A 13,212-nucleotide genomic window follows, 5' to 3' on the forward strand; every position below is an offset into this window, starting at 1 on the left:
CTACGCACAAAGGCACTAACTATAGAACATAATTGTGTGTCCCCAAAAGGCAGAGACACGATCTATGGCTTTACTACGACATAAAAAAAAAATTCTTATATGCAATATAGAAGGTAAAAGCGTTATGCATAAATGTATCTACTTATGACAATCTTTCCAGATATAAATGCCCTAAGAGCATTAATATGTATCACAACTTAGAGAGACACTAAATATTGGCTATATTGCCTTCTTTAAACAAAATTACATGTTTGACTCTTTAGAATAATTTCTCATCATGATATAATGGTTACATAATTCATGGAGTTGACAATATTTATATTATTCTATTGGCTTTTATTATATTTTACTATTCTAGATGATAATTGAAAAGCTTTCTCGCATATAATATGTACACAGGGGAGAGATATACATATATATACACACAAATTAACAACCTAGATCTTTACATATAAAAAAGATCAGGTCAGCTCCAACACAGTTGCTACAATGCTGACCTGAAGGATTCCCATGCAGAAGCAAGGAAAAACACCGTCCATTGACTGATCCCAAACCTTGCCCAGGGATTGTGGAGTCTATCTCCCCAGAGAGAGTCAAGAACCTTGACCGGAACGCAATCCTTTGTAGTGTAGAGCGGGAAGACCTGCCTGGAGCACCCCTGAACCAAATGATAGCACCAGCGGTCCTTTCAAACATTCCCTCCGCTGGGATTCTGAGATCGGCGTCCCTGCACAAGGCGAAGCTCTCAGAGGGAAAATGGACTCAAAGAAAGAGGTGGGCGAATAATAGCATTTCCTCATGCGTGTTCCTTGATCTTTGTAGCCAAACTGGATGCAGTGCTGGGGAGGCTCTCGAGGCCACACTGCGGCTGCTGCTGGCATAGTGCTGCTACGCAGCGTTTTCCCTTCCCTCTCTGTAGCCCACATTCTCCCTTCTTTTCCCGTCTAGTGAGCGCTGGTTCTCTGCCACCAGGTGTGAGCCTCACAAGCACAGCTCTCTGCAGGAGAACCTCTTTCACTGTTCATTTTTAAGGATCCGTTTGAACCAATGGTGCAGATCCACGTACTGGCTCATTGCCTGGGAGTGGGCAAACGGATCCATCACCAGGTCATGGAAGAGATTGCATGACCTGGCCATTAGGACCTCTGGGGGCAAGCGGATCCCCTCAGGAAGCCTCTGGTTGCCCACAATGAAGTGATTGAGGCGTCTCATTTCCACACACGTGCGCAGGCTCTCGCTGATATCCATCAGCCGCCTCACAAAATGTCTCCTGCGCCACTGTGACACGGGCAAGATGCTCAGGAGGTGCATGACAATGGTCTTGATGGTATAGGTGGAGAAGCCTAAGCCCAGCTGAAGACGAGTGAAGAACTGCAGGCATTTCAGGTGCAAGCTGTCAGGGGGAGCCCGCCTGGCGATGTACCTGAAGAACTTCATCTCGGCCACGGCGTAGCTCTCCGGCCAGATTGTGCTGGAGGTGTGGGCTTGCCTAGGCTGGCTGCTTACAAAGACGTCTGAGTTGCCTTGCCGCACCCCAAACAGCATTTCGATCCGGTAGCTTTCTCTGCCATTGGTCACCTTGAACTGGCAGGAGCGTCTGGGGGGCAGCAGCACTAAATGCCAATGGTGTGACTCACGCAAAGCCGGCCAGATTGCCCTCACCAGCTGGTAGAACCAGCGGGCAGTTTTCTCCACGTCCAGGTAGGAGCCCGTGCACAGGCTATGAAGGAGGCTGGGATCCTGATGCCTCCTCAGCTCCTCCTCAGGGTGGTGCAGGAAGCACAGCATGTTCTCACCCTGCCGCTCGCTCGTGCAGGTGCACTCCTGCTGCACGCGGATGCGGAAGTTCCTCAAGCGCCTCTGCCCTGCAGTGCCCAGCTCTAGGTGGAAGCTGTGCCCTCGGGGAGGTGTCATGGGTATGAGCACCTGGTACACGACATCCTGCTCACGAGGACTCCAACCTTCGAAGGCACTGCCCACCCCAATGGCTCCTTGCAGCACCGGATAGAAACTGTTGGACAAGACCCGTCGAAAATAAATTGCAAAATGCTCCATCAGGCTTCTTGTCCACATGCGTCCTTCCTGCAGGTCCCACACAGGCCACTGTATGCGCTCCATTATGATTCTCCCAAAGTTATCGGCACCATCACGGTATTCTTCCACTTGATTTCCAACATCATTGACGTTTGCTGCGTTGGCAGCCTCATTGCCAACTTCATTTGCAGCATCACGTTCTTCATTCGCAGCAGCATTGTCGACATCCTCTGCGTGGCCATCATCACTGTCATCTTCCTCCGCCTCCATGTCACTGTCTCCCTCATCTTCATTTCCAGCGTCTTCTTCATATGCATCCACATTTTCGACTTCCTCTTCATCTACACCATCGTGTCCTTCTCCTTGCTCCTCTCTCCTCAGGCTGCCTTTCCTCCACATATACCACAGTGCCAAGAGAAGGAGCAGGAGCCCAGCAGGAGCCCAGAGCTGCCAGTGCTGCCAGGCAGAGCAGAGCAGGTCTCCCCAGGCCAAGAGACCCTGCTTCACCAGGACCAGCTGCTCCACCTCCCGCTCCAGACGAATCTTCTCCTCTTCCTGGAGCTTGGCACGCACCTCCATTCGCAGACGTGTCACCTCGTCCAAGCCATCACCCACGGGCTCTGGGTACTGGACTACACTTTGCAAGAGCAAGAGCCACAATACCCAGGTATCCATGGTCTGCAGGAGGATGGCGAGAAGGCCTTGAAAGGGGCTGAGAGGGAGGCAGCTGGCAGCAGGGCCGGGGGAGGCAGCTGGGACGGGAATCCCAGGGATCGGGGAGCAGGAAGGACAGGACCCCAGAGAGCTGGCAAGCAGCCAGGCCCGTTCCGCTGCCCGAGCAGCAGCAGCAGCAGCAGCATCACAGTGCCCTGCCCAAGGCTGTGCCATGAGGGGCTGTTCCTGGCTGCAGGGGGAAAAGCCAGCCCCGGGTGCAGCGTTTCTGCCCCGGCCCTTGTCCCCAGCCCAGCCTCCCCACCACGTGTGCACTCACCGCTTGCCCAAGCAATACAGGGCCAGCGTTACCTGCTGGGGCCTTGCATAGCTGCCCCCATTTGTGACACGGCCCCATGATGTCATGGATGTCACAGTACAGCACAGCCAGCCCAGCCCCACGCTTTGTCCCCACCCCAGCTCACAATGTTGGAGGGGCCCTGGCGCACCGGTTAAGGCAGCCTTTGAGTGAATCTTCTTCAAAGGACCTCTCTTGGCCCTTCTCTTGTCTTTCTGATCAGCTGCCCTCCACTGGCAATCTCATAGATACCCATGTTGGAAGGCACCCTTGAGGATCATGGAGTCTAAGCCTTGACTCCATGCTGAGCTTCAGTTAAATCTCTGATACTATAAAAGCTGCGCTTTGGTTTCAGCCTTGCTGCTTTTCTTAAGGATGAGCATGACGGCATCCTCCTGCTTCCCCCCACAACCACTCGTGTACCAGGCCTCTGGGAGAGCGCTCCTTTTGCTGCTCCCGAAAGGGTTTGCCAGTACAATTGTTCTGCATGAGAAAGATGTCTTTTGGGTGACCACTTCCAGATGGATTGGTCTGTCTTTCTGTGCATAAACAGGCACAGCTACACAGACTGCAGTGATGAACCGCCATCTAAGAGTCACAGGCTGCTATTGTAGGTCTTCCCCCTGATTCCTACCCAAAAATGCTCAACCCCATCAGCACCATCATTAAGCTCTAGGCAGGTGGAAGCCCACCTTACATAGAGGGTGACCCCAGCACCTCTCCTTTCATGCCTGTGCCTTCTACAGGCTTACAGATATATAAACCAGAGGGAGCGTAAAACAGAGGGGTGTTGTGGTGGCCAACAGCTCAACTGAAGGCCTCACAGTTTCATTTCATCCTAATTTTGTAACTGAAGCATAAGTAATTCTATAAGTACTTTAATTAGAAAACTTAACCAGTGTGGACCGTTGGGGAGCAGGCCCGGACCGTTGGGGACCCCAGCAGCTACTGCCTGTTTGGCTGCGTGGCAACTGGTTCAACCAATATGGACTGACCAGGCAGGCATTCAGATCTGCAAAGGAAGAGAGCACTCAATAAAAGTTGGTTGCTGTGCATGAACCGTGGTGTGCGTGTATGGTGCCATTCCTGCCTCTGCAATCAAAGTGACCGAGGGGCTCCATGCAGTAGGCAACTCGGGAAGTCTTGTACCTTCCGAGTACCTCAGGCAGTGGGGGAAGGAAGAGGGTGATGCACCTGGGAATAAGGACAAAAAAGGAGGCTGCGCCCTTGTCCTGGGTCTCAACAAATCGAGACACCCCAAGGGGAAATGTCCCTTGGCCTCTCCCTTTATTCCAATAACATGACAAGTCTCCTCTGTGTCCTCCCTGGACTAACCTCTGGCGTCGTGAAGTTTTTCCCCCACAGGGAGACACCCTACTCCTTCAGCGCCCATTCTCCAGCTCTTCTCTGCTTTCTAACACATCTAGAAGCCCGTGTCCTTGCTGCTGCACGGATCTCTCACGGCTCTCTGCCAGCCGCACGCCAGAGCTCCCAGCTCCGGCTGGCAGGGCCTCAGCGCCCGCCCTGTGCCCTCCCGCCCCGACGGCCAGACCAGGCCCTGCTTGCTGCCCTCATGGTGACACTCCTGGCCCCAGTGCTCTCCAAGGCCTTCTCTGGGGGCACCTTCCTGCGGCCTTTCACTCCCTGAACGAGGCCCAGCAGAGAGCTGAGAGGGGCTGTGGACAAGGGCCTGCAGGGACAGCACCAGGCCCAGTGGCTTCCCACTGACAGCGGGCAGGCTTGGGCTGGAGATGCACAAGAAATTCTTGCCTCTCAGGCTGCTCAGGCCCCGGCCCACGCTGCTCACGCTGCAGCTGTGGCTGCCCCATCCCTGGCAGTGTTCCAGGCCAGGCTGGACGGGGCTTGAAACAACCGGGCCTAGGGGAAGCTGTCCCTGCCCTTGGCAGCAGGGTTGCAACAAGACCGTTTTTAAGGGCCCTTCCAAGGCAGGCCCTTCTGGCATTCTGTCATCACAGGGGCCGGGGGCAGCTGGACTTAATTTCGGATTAGGACCAATTCGGCACTGCAAGTTTGGCTAATTTCAAGGAGACTCTTCACAAGCCCAGATACACAACTTGTCGCTTTTACCTATACTGTAGGTCTAGTTGAGGCCAATAAAGTCTTGCACAACCCAGGTTCTGGAATATTGTAGTTTATTGAATCAAGAGCAACAAAATTTCCAGGTTGCTACGCACAAAGGCACTAACTATAGAACATAATTGTGTGTCCCCAAAAGGCAGAGACACGATCTATGGCTTTACTACGACATAAAAAAAAATTCTTATATGCAATATAGAAGGTAAAAGCGTTATGCATAAATGTATCTACTTATGACAATCTTTCCAGATATAAATGCCCTAAGAGCATTAATATGTATCACAACTTAGAGAGACACTAAATATTGGCTATATTGCCTTCTTTAAACAAAATTACATGTTTGACTCTTTAGAATAATTTCTCATCATGATATAATGGTTACATAATTCATGGAGTTGACAATATTTATATTATTCTATTGGCTTTTATTATATTTTACTATTCTAGATGATAATTGAAAAGCTTTCTCGCATATAATATGTACACAGGGGAGAGATATACATATATATACACACAAATTAACAACCTAGATCTTTACATATAAAAAAGATCAGGTCAGCTCCAACACAGTTGCTACAATGCTGACCTGAAGGATTCCCATGCAGAAGCAAGGAAAAACACCGTCCATTGACTGATCCCAAACCTTGCCCAGGGATTGTGGAGTCTATCTCCCCAGAGAGAGTCAAGAACCTTGACCAGAACGCAATCCTTTGTAGTGTAGAGCGGGAAGACCTGCCTGGAGCACCCCTGAACCAAATGATAGCACCAGCGGTCCTTTCAAACATTCCCTCCGCTGGGATTCTGAGATCGGCGTCCCTGCACAAGGCGAAGCTCTCAGAGGGAAAATGGACTCAAAGAAAGAGGTGGGCGAATAATAGCATTTCCTCATGCGTGTTCCTTGATCTTTGTAGCCAAACTGGATGCAGTGCTGGGGAGGCTCTCGAGGCCACACTGCGGCTGCTGCTGGCATAGTGCTGCTACGCAGCGTTTTCCCTTCCCTCTCTGTAGCCCACATTCTCCCTTCTTTTCCCGTCTAGTGAGCGCTGGTTCTCTGCCACCAGGTGTGAGCCTCACAAGCACAGCTCTCTTCAGGAGAACCTCTTTCACTGTTCATTTTTAAGGATCCGTTTGAACCAATGGTGCAGATCCACGTACTGGCTCATTGCCTGGGAGTGGGCAAACGGATCCATCACCAGGTCATGGAAGAGATTGCATGACCTGGCCATTAGGACCTCTGGGGGCAAGCGGATCCCCTCAGGAAGCCTCTGGTTGCCCACAATGAAGTGATTGAGGCGTCTCATTTCCACACACGCGCGCAGGCTCTCGCTGATATCCATCAGCCGCCTCACAAAATGTCTCCTGCGCCACTGTGACACGGGCAAGATGCTCAGGAGGTGCATGACAATGGTCTTGATGGTATAGGTGGAGAAGCCTAAGCCCAGCTGAAGACGAGTGAAGAACTGCAGGCATTTCAGGTGCAAGCTGTCAGGGGGAGCCCGCCTGGCGATGTACCTGAAGAACTTCATCTCGGCCACGGCGTAGCTCTCCGGCCAGATTGTGCTGGAGGTGTGGGCTTGCCTAGGCTGGCTGCTTACAAAGACGTCTGAGTTGCCTTGCCGCACCCCAAACAGCATTTCGATCCGGTAGCTTTCTCTGCCATTGGTCACCTTGAACTGGCAGGAGCGTCTGGGGGGCAGCAGCACTAAATGCCAATGGTGTGACTCACGCAAAGCCGGCCAGATTGCCCTCACCAGCTGGTAGAACCAGCGGGCAGTTTTCTCCACGTCCAGGTAGGAGCCCGTGCACAGGCTATGAAGGAGGCTGGGATCCTGATGCCTCCTCAGCTCCTCCTCAGGGTGGTGCAGGAAGCACAGCATGTTCTCACCCTGCCGCTCGCTCGTGCAGGTGCACTCCTGCTGCACGCGGATGCGGAAGTTCCTCAAGCGCCTCTGCCCTGCAGTGCCCAGCTCTAGGTGGAAGCTGTGCCCTCGGGGAGGTGTCATGGGTATGAGCACCTGGTACACGACATCCTGCTCACGAGGACTCCAACCTTCGAAGGCACTGCCCACCCCAATGGCTCCTTGCAGCACCGGATAGAAACTGTTGGACAAGACCCGTCGAAAATAAATTGCAAAATGCTCCATCAGGCTTCTTGTCCACATGCGTCCTTCCTGCAGGTCCCACACAGGCCACTGTATGCGCTCCATTATGATTCTCCCAAAGTTATCGGCACCATCACGGTATTCTTCCACTTGATTTCCAACATCATTGACGTTTGCTGCGTTGGCAGCCTCATTGCCAACTTCATTTGCAGCATCACGTTCTTCATTCGCAGCAGCATTGTCGACATCCTCTGCGTGGCCATCATCACTGTCATCTTCCTCCGCCTCCATGTCACTGTCTCCCTCATCTTCATTTCCAGCGTCTTCTTCATATGCATCCACATTTTCGACTTCCTCTTCATCTACACCATCGTGTCCTTCTCCTTGCTCCTCTCTCCTCAGGCTGCCTTTCCTCCACATATACCACAGTGCCAAGAGAAGGAGCAGGAGCCCAGCAGGAGCCCAGAGCTGCCAGTGCTGCCAGGCAGAGCAGAGCAGGTCTCCCCAGGCCAAGAGACCCTGCTTCACCAGGACCAGCTGCTCCACCTCCCGCTCCAGACGAATCTTCTCCTCTTCCTGGAGCTTGGCACGCACCTCCATTCGCAGACGTGTCACCTCGTCCAAGCCATCACCCACGGGCTCTGGGTACTGGACTACACTTTGCAAGAGCAAGAGCCACAATACCCAGGTATCCATGGTCTGCAGGAGGATGGCGAGAAGGCCTTGAAAGGGGCTGAGAGGGAGGCAGCTGGCAGCAGGGCCGGGGGAGGCAGCTGGGACGGGAATCCCAGGGATCGGGGAGCAGGAAGGACAGGACCCCAGAGAGCTGGCAAGCAGCCAGGCCCGTTCCGCTGCCCGAGCAGCAGCAGCAGCAGCAGCATCACAGTGCCCTGCCCAAGGCTGTGCCATGAGGGGCTGTTCCTGGCTGCAGGGGGAAAAGCCAGCCCCGGGTGCAGCGTTTCTGCCCCGGCCCTTGTCCCCAGCCCAGCCTCCCCACCACGTGTGCACTCACCGCTTGCCCAAGCAATACAGGGCCAGCGTTACCTGCTGGGGCCTTGCATAGCTGCCCCCATTTGTGACACGGCCCCATGATGTCATGGATGTCACAGTACAGCACAGCCAGCCCAGCCCCACGCTTTGTCCCCACCCCAGCTCACAATGTTGGAGGGGCCCTGGCGCACCGGTTAAGGCAGCCTTTGAGTGAATCTTCTTCAAAGGACCTCTCTTGGCCCTTCTCTTGTCTTTCTGATCAGCTGCCCTCCACTGGCAATCTCATAGATACCCATGTTGGAAGGCACCCTTGAGGATCATGGAGTCTAAGCCTTGACTCCATGCTGAGCTTCAGTTAAATCTCTGATACTATAAAAGCTGCGCTTTGGTTTCAGCCTTGCTGCTTTTCTTAAGGATGAGCATGACGGCATCCTCCTGCTTCCCCCCACAACCACTCGTGTACCAGGCCTCTGGGAGAGCGCTCCTTTTGCTGCTCCCGAAAGGGTTTGCCAGTACAATTGTTCTGCATGAGAAAGATGTCTTTTGGGTGACCACTTCCAGATGGATTGGTCTGTCTTTCTGTGCATAAACAGGCACAGCTACACAGACTGCAGTGATGAACCGCCATCTAAGAGTCACAGGCTGCTATTGTAGGTCTTCCCCCTGATTCCTACCCAAAAATGCTCAACCCCATCAGCACCATCATTAAGCTCTAGGCAGGTGGAAGCCCACCTTACATAGAGGGTGACCCCAGCACCTCTCCTTTCATGCCTGTGCCTTCTACAGGCTTACAGATATATAAACCAGAGGGAGCGTAAAACAGAGGGGTGTTGTGGTGGCCAACAGCTCAACTGAAGGCCTCACAGTTTCATTTCATCCTAATTTTGTAACTGAAGCATAAGTAATTCTATAAGTACTTTAATTAGAAAACTTAACCAGTGTGGACCGTTGGGGAGCAGGCCCGGACCGTTGGGGACCCCAGCAGCTACTGCCTGTTTGGCTGCGTGGCAACTGGTTCAACCAATATGGACTGACCAGGCAGGCATTCAGATCTGCAAAGGAAGAGAGCACTCAATAAAAGTTGGTTGCTGTGCATGAACCGTGGTGTGCGTGTATGGTGCCATTCCTGCCTCTGCAATCAAAGTGACCGAGGGGCTCCATGCAGTAGGCAACTCGGGAAGTCTTGTACCTTCCGAGTACCTCAGGCAGTGGGGGAAGGAAGAGGGTGATGCACCTGGGAATAAGGACAAAAAAGGAGGCTGCGCCCTTGTCCTGGGTCTCAACAAATCGAGACACCCCAAGGGGAAATGTCCCTTGGCCTCTCCCTTTATTCCAATAACATGACAAGTCTCCTCTGTGTCCTCCCTGGACTAACCTCTGGCGTCGTGAAGTTTTTCCCCCACAGGGAGACACCCTACTCCTTCAGCGCCCATTCTCCAGCTCTTCTCTGCTTTCTAACACATCTAGAAGCCCGTGTCCTTGCTGCTGCACGGATCTCTCACGGCTCTCTGCCAGCCGCACGCCAGAGCTCCCAGCTCCGGCTGGCAGGGCCTCAGCACCCGCCCTGTGCCCTCCCGCCCCGACGGCCAGACCAGGCCCTGCTTGCTGCCCTCATGGTGACACTCCTGGCCCCAGTGCTCTCCAAGGCCTTCTCTGGGGGCACCTTCCTGCGGCCTTTCACTCCCTGAACGAGGCCCAGCAGAGAGCTGAGAGGGGCTGTGGACAAGGGCCTGCAGGGACAGCACCAGGCCCAGTGGCTTCCCACTGACAGCGGGCAGGCTTGGGCTGGAGATGCACAAGAAATTCTTGCCTCTCAGGCTGCTCAGGCCCCGGCCCACGCTGCTCACGCTGCAGCTGTGGCTGCCCCATCCCTGGCAGTGTTCCAGGCCAGGCTGGACGGGGCTTGAAACAACCGGGCCTAGGGGAAGCTGTCCCTGCCCTTGGCAGCAGGGTTGCAACAAGACCGTTTTTAAGGGCCCTTCCAAGGCAGGCCCTTCTGGCATTCTGTCATCACAGGGGCCGGGGGCAGCTGGACTTAATTTCGGATTAGGACCAATTCGGCACTGCAAGTTTGGCTAATTTCAAGGAGACTCTTCACAAGCCCAGATACACAACTTGTCGCTTTTACCTATACTGTAGGTCTAGTTGAGGCCAATAAAGTCTTGCACAACCCAGGTTCTGGAATATTGTAGTTTATTGAATCAAGAGCAACAAAATTTCCAGGTTGCTACGCACAAAGGCACTAACTATAGAACATAATTGTGTGTCCCCAAAAGGCAGAGACACGATCTATGGCTTTACTACGACATAAAAAAAAATTCTTATATGCAATATAGAAGGTAAAAGCGTTATGCATAAATGTATCTACTTATGACAATCTTTCCAGATATAAATGCCCTAAGAGCATTAATATGTATCACAACTTAGAGAGACACTAAATATTGGCTATATTGCCTTCTTTAAACAAAATTACATGTTTGACTCTTTAGAATAATTTCTCATCATGATATAATGGTTACATAATTCATGGAGTTGACAATATTTATATTATTCTATTGGCTTTTATTATATTTTACTATTCTAGATGATAATTGAAAAGCTTTCTCGCATATAATATGTACACAGGGGAGAGATATACATATATATACACACAAATTAACAACCTAGATCTTTACATATAAAAAAGATCAGGTCAGCTCCAACACAGTTGCTACAATGCTGACCTGAAGGATTCCCATGCAGAAGCAAGGAAAAACACCGTCCATTGACTGATCCCAAACCTTGCCCAGGGATTGTGGAGTCTATCTCCCCAGAGAGAGTCAAGAACCTTGACCGGAACGCAATCCTTTGTAGTGTAGAGCGGGAAGACCTGCCTGGAGCACCCCTGAACCAAATGATAGCACCAGCGGTCCTTTCAAACATTCCCTCCGCTGGGATTCTGAGATCGGCGTCCCTGCACAAGGCGAAGCTCTCAGAGGGAAAATGGACTCAAAGAAAGAGGTGGGCGAATAATAGCATTTCCTCATGCGTGTTCCTTGATCTTTGTAGCCAAACTGGATGCAGTGCTGGGGAGGCTCTCGAGGCCACACTGCGGCTGCTGCTGGCATAGTGCTGCTACGCAGCGTTTTCCCTTCCCTCTCTGTAGCCCACATTCTCCCTTCTTTTCCCGTCTAGTGAGCGCTGGTTCTCTGCCACCAGGTGTGAGCCTCACAAGCACAGCTCTCTGCAGGAGAACCTCTTTCACTGTTCATTTTTAAGGATCCGTTTGAACCAATGGTGCAGATCCACGTACTGGCTCATTGCCTGGGAGTGGGCAAACGGATCCATCACCAGGTCATGGAAGAGATTGCATGACCTGGCCATTAGGACCTCTGGGGGCAAGCGGATCCCCTCAGGAAGCCTCTGGTTGCCCACAATGAAGTGATTGAGGCGTCTCATTTCCACACACGCGCGCAGGCTCTCGCTGATATCCATCAGCCGCCTCACAAAATGTCTCCTGCGCCACTGTGACACGGGCAAGATGCTCAGGAGGTGCATGACAATGGTCTTGATGGTATAGGTGGAGAAGCCTAAGCCCAGCTGAAGACGAGTGAAGAACTGCAGGCATTTCAGGTGCAAGCTGTCAGGGGGAGCCCGCCTGGCGATGTACCTGAAGAACTTCATCTCGGCCACGGCGTAGCTCTCCGGCCAGATTGTGCTGGAGGTGTGGGCTTGCCTAGGCTGGCTGCTTACAAAGACGTCTGAGTTGCCTTGCCGCACCCCAAACAGCATCTCGATCCGGTAGCTTTCTCTGCCATTGGTCACCTTGAACTGGCAGGAGCGTCTGGGGGGCAGCAGCACTAAATGCCAATGGTGTGACTCACGCAAAGCCGGCCAGATTGCCCTCACCAGCTGGTAGAACCAGCGGGCAGTTTTCTCCACGTCCAGGTAGGAGCCCGTGCACAGGCTATGAAGGAGGCTGGGATCCTGATGCCTCCTCAGCTCCTCCTCAGGGTGGTGCAGGAAGCACAGCATGTTCTCACCCTGCCGCTCGCTCGTGCAGGTGCACTCCTGCTGCACGCGGATGCGGAAGTTCCTCAAGCGCCTCTGCCCTGCAGTGCCCAGCTCTAGGTGGAAGCTGTGCCCTCGGGGAGGTGTCATGGGTATGAGCACCTGGTACACGACATCCTGCTCACGAGGACTCCAACCTTCGAAGGCACTGCCCACCCCAATGGCTCCTTGCAGCACCGGATAGAAACTGTTGGACAAGACCCGTCGAAAATAAATTGCAAAATGCTCCATCAGGCTTCTTGTCCACATGCGTCCTTCCTGCAGGTCCCACACAGGCCACTGTATGCGCTCCATTATGATTCTCCCAAAGTTATCGGCACCATCACGGTATTCTTCCACTTGATTTCCAACATCATTGACGTTTGCTGCGTTGGCAGCCTCATTGCCAACTTCATTTGCAGCATCACGTTCTTCATTCGCAGCAGCATTGTCGACATCCTCTGCGTGGCCATCATCACTGTCATCTTCCTCCGCCTCCATGTCACTGTCTCCCTCATCTTCATTTCCAGCGTCTTCTTCATATGCATCCACATTTTCGACTTCCTCTTCATCTACACCATCGTGTCCTTCTCCTTGCTCCTCTCTCCTCAGGCTGCCTTTCCTCCACATATACCACAGTGCCAAGAGAAGGAGCAGGAGCCCAGCAGGAGCCCAGAGCTGCCAGTGCTGCCAGGCAGAGCAGAGCAGGTCTCCCCAGGCCAAGAGACCCTGCTTCACCAGGACCAGCTGCTCCACCTCCCGCTCCAGACGAATCTTCTCCTCTTCCTGGAGCTTGGCACGCACCTCCATTCGCAGACGTGTCACCTCGTCCAAGCCATCACCCACGGGCTCTGGGTACTGGACTACACTTTGCAAGAGCAAGAGCCACAATACCCAGGTATCCATGGTCTGCAGGAGGATGGCGAGAAGGCCTTGAAAGGGGCTGAGAGG

At 52.9% G+C, this 13,212-nt stretch overlaps 3 protein-coding genes across 3 annotated transcripts; all 3 read right to left on the minus strand.

Moving 5' to 3' along the window:
- Positions 1 to 1,014: 1,014 nt before the first annotated feature.
- LOC136568390 (inositol 1,4,5-trisphosphate receptor-interacting protein-like 1) lies at positions 1,015 to 2,679 on the minus strand. The gene has a single exon (XM_066568378.1). The coding sequence runs from the start codon at positions 2,611 to 2,613 to the stop codon at positions 1,015 to 1,017; it is 1,599 nt and encodes a 532-aa protein (XP_066424475.1). The 5' UTR covers positions 2,614 to 2,679.
- Positions 2,680 to 6,243: 3,564 nt separating this feature from the next.
- LOC136568391 (inositol 1,4,5-trisphosphate receptor-interacting protein-like 1) lies at positions 6,244 to 7,908 on the minus strand. The gene has a single exon (XM_066568379.1). The coding sequence runs from the start codon at positions 7,840 to 7,842 to the stop codon at positions 6,244 to 6,246; it is 1,599 nt and encodes a 532-aa protein (XP_066424476.1). The 5' UTR covers positions 7,843 to 7,908.
- Positions 7,909 to 11,472: 3,564 nt separating this feature from the next.
- On the minus strand, positions 11,473 to 13,086 carry LOC136568392 (inositol 1,4,5-trisphosphate receptor-interacting protein-like 1). Its single transcript, XM_066568380.1, has one exon. It carries the CDS (start codon positions 13,069 to 13,071, stop codon positions 11,473 to 11,475), a length of 1,599 nt encoding a protein of 532 aa, XP_066424477.1. The 5' UTR covers positions 13,072 to 13,086.
- Positions 13,087 to 13,212: the final 126 nt, after the last annotated feature.

This window comes from Molothrus aeneus, chromosome 32 (genome assembly GCF_037042795.1).
Source record: "Molothrus aeneus isolate 106 chromosome 32, BPBGC_Maene_1.0, whole genome shotgun sequence".
Lineage (NCBI taxonomy): Eukaryota > Metazoa > Chordata > Aves > Passeriformes > Icteridae > Molothrus > Molothrus aeneus.

Excerpts from the sequence above, each read along its gene's own strand:
- LOC136568391 (XM_066568379.1), bottom strand. The coding sequence starts at position 7,842 with ATGGAGGTGCGTGCCAAGCTCCAGGAAGAGGAGAAGATTCGTCTGGAG.
- LOC136568392 (XM_066568380.1), bottom strand. The coding sequence starts at position 13,071 with ATGGAGGTGCGTGCCAAGCTCCAGGAAGAGGAGAAGATTCGTCTGGAG.
- LOC136568390 (XM_066568378.1), bottom strand. The coding sequence starts at position 2,613 with ATGGAGGTGCGTGCCAAGCTCCAGGAAGAGGAGAAGATTCGTCTGGAG.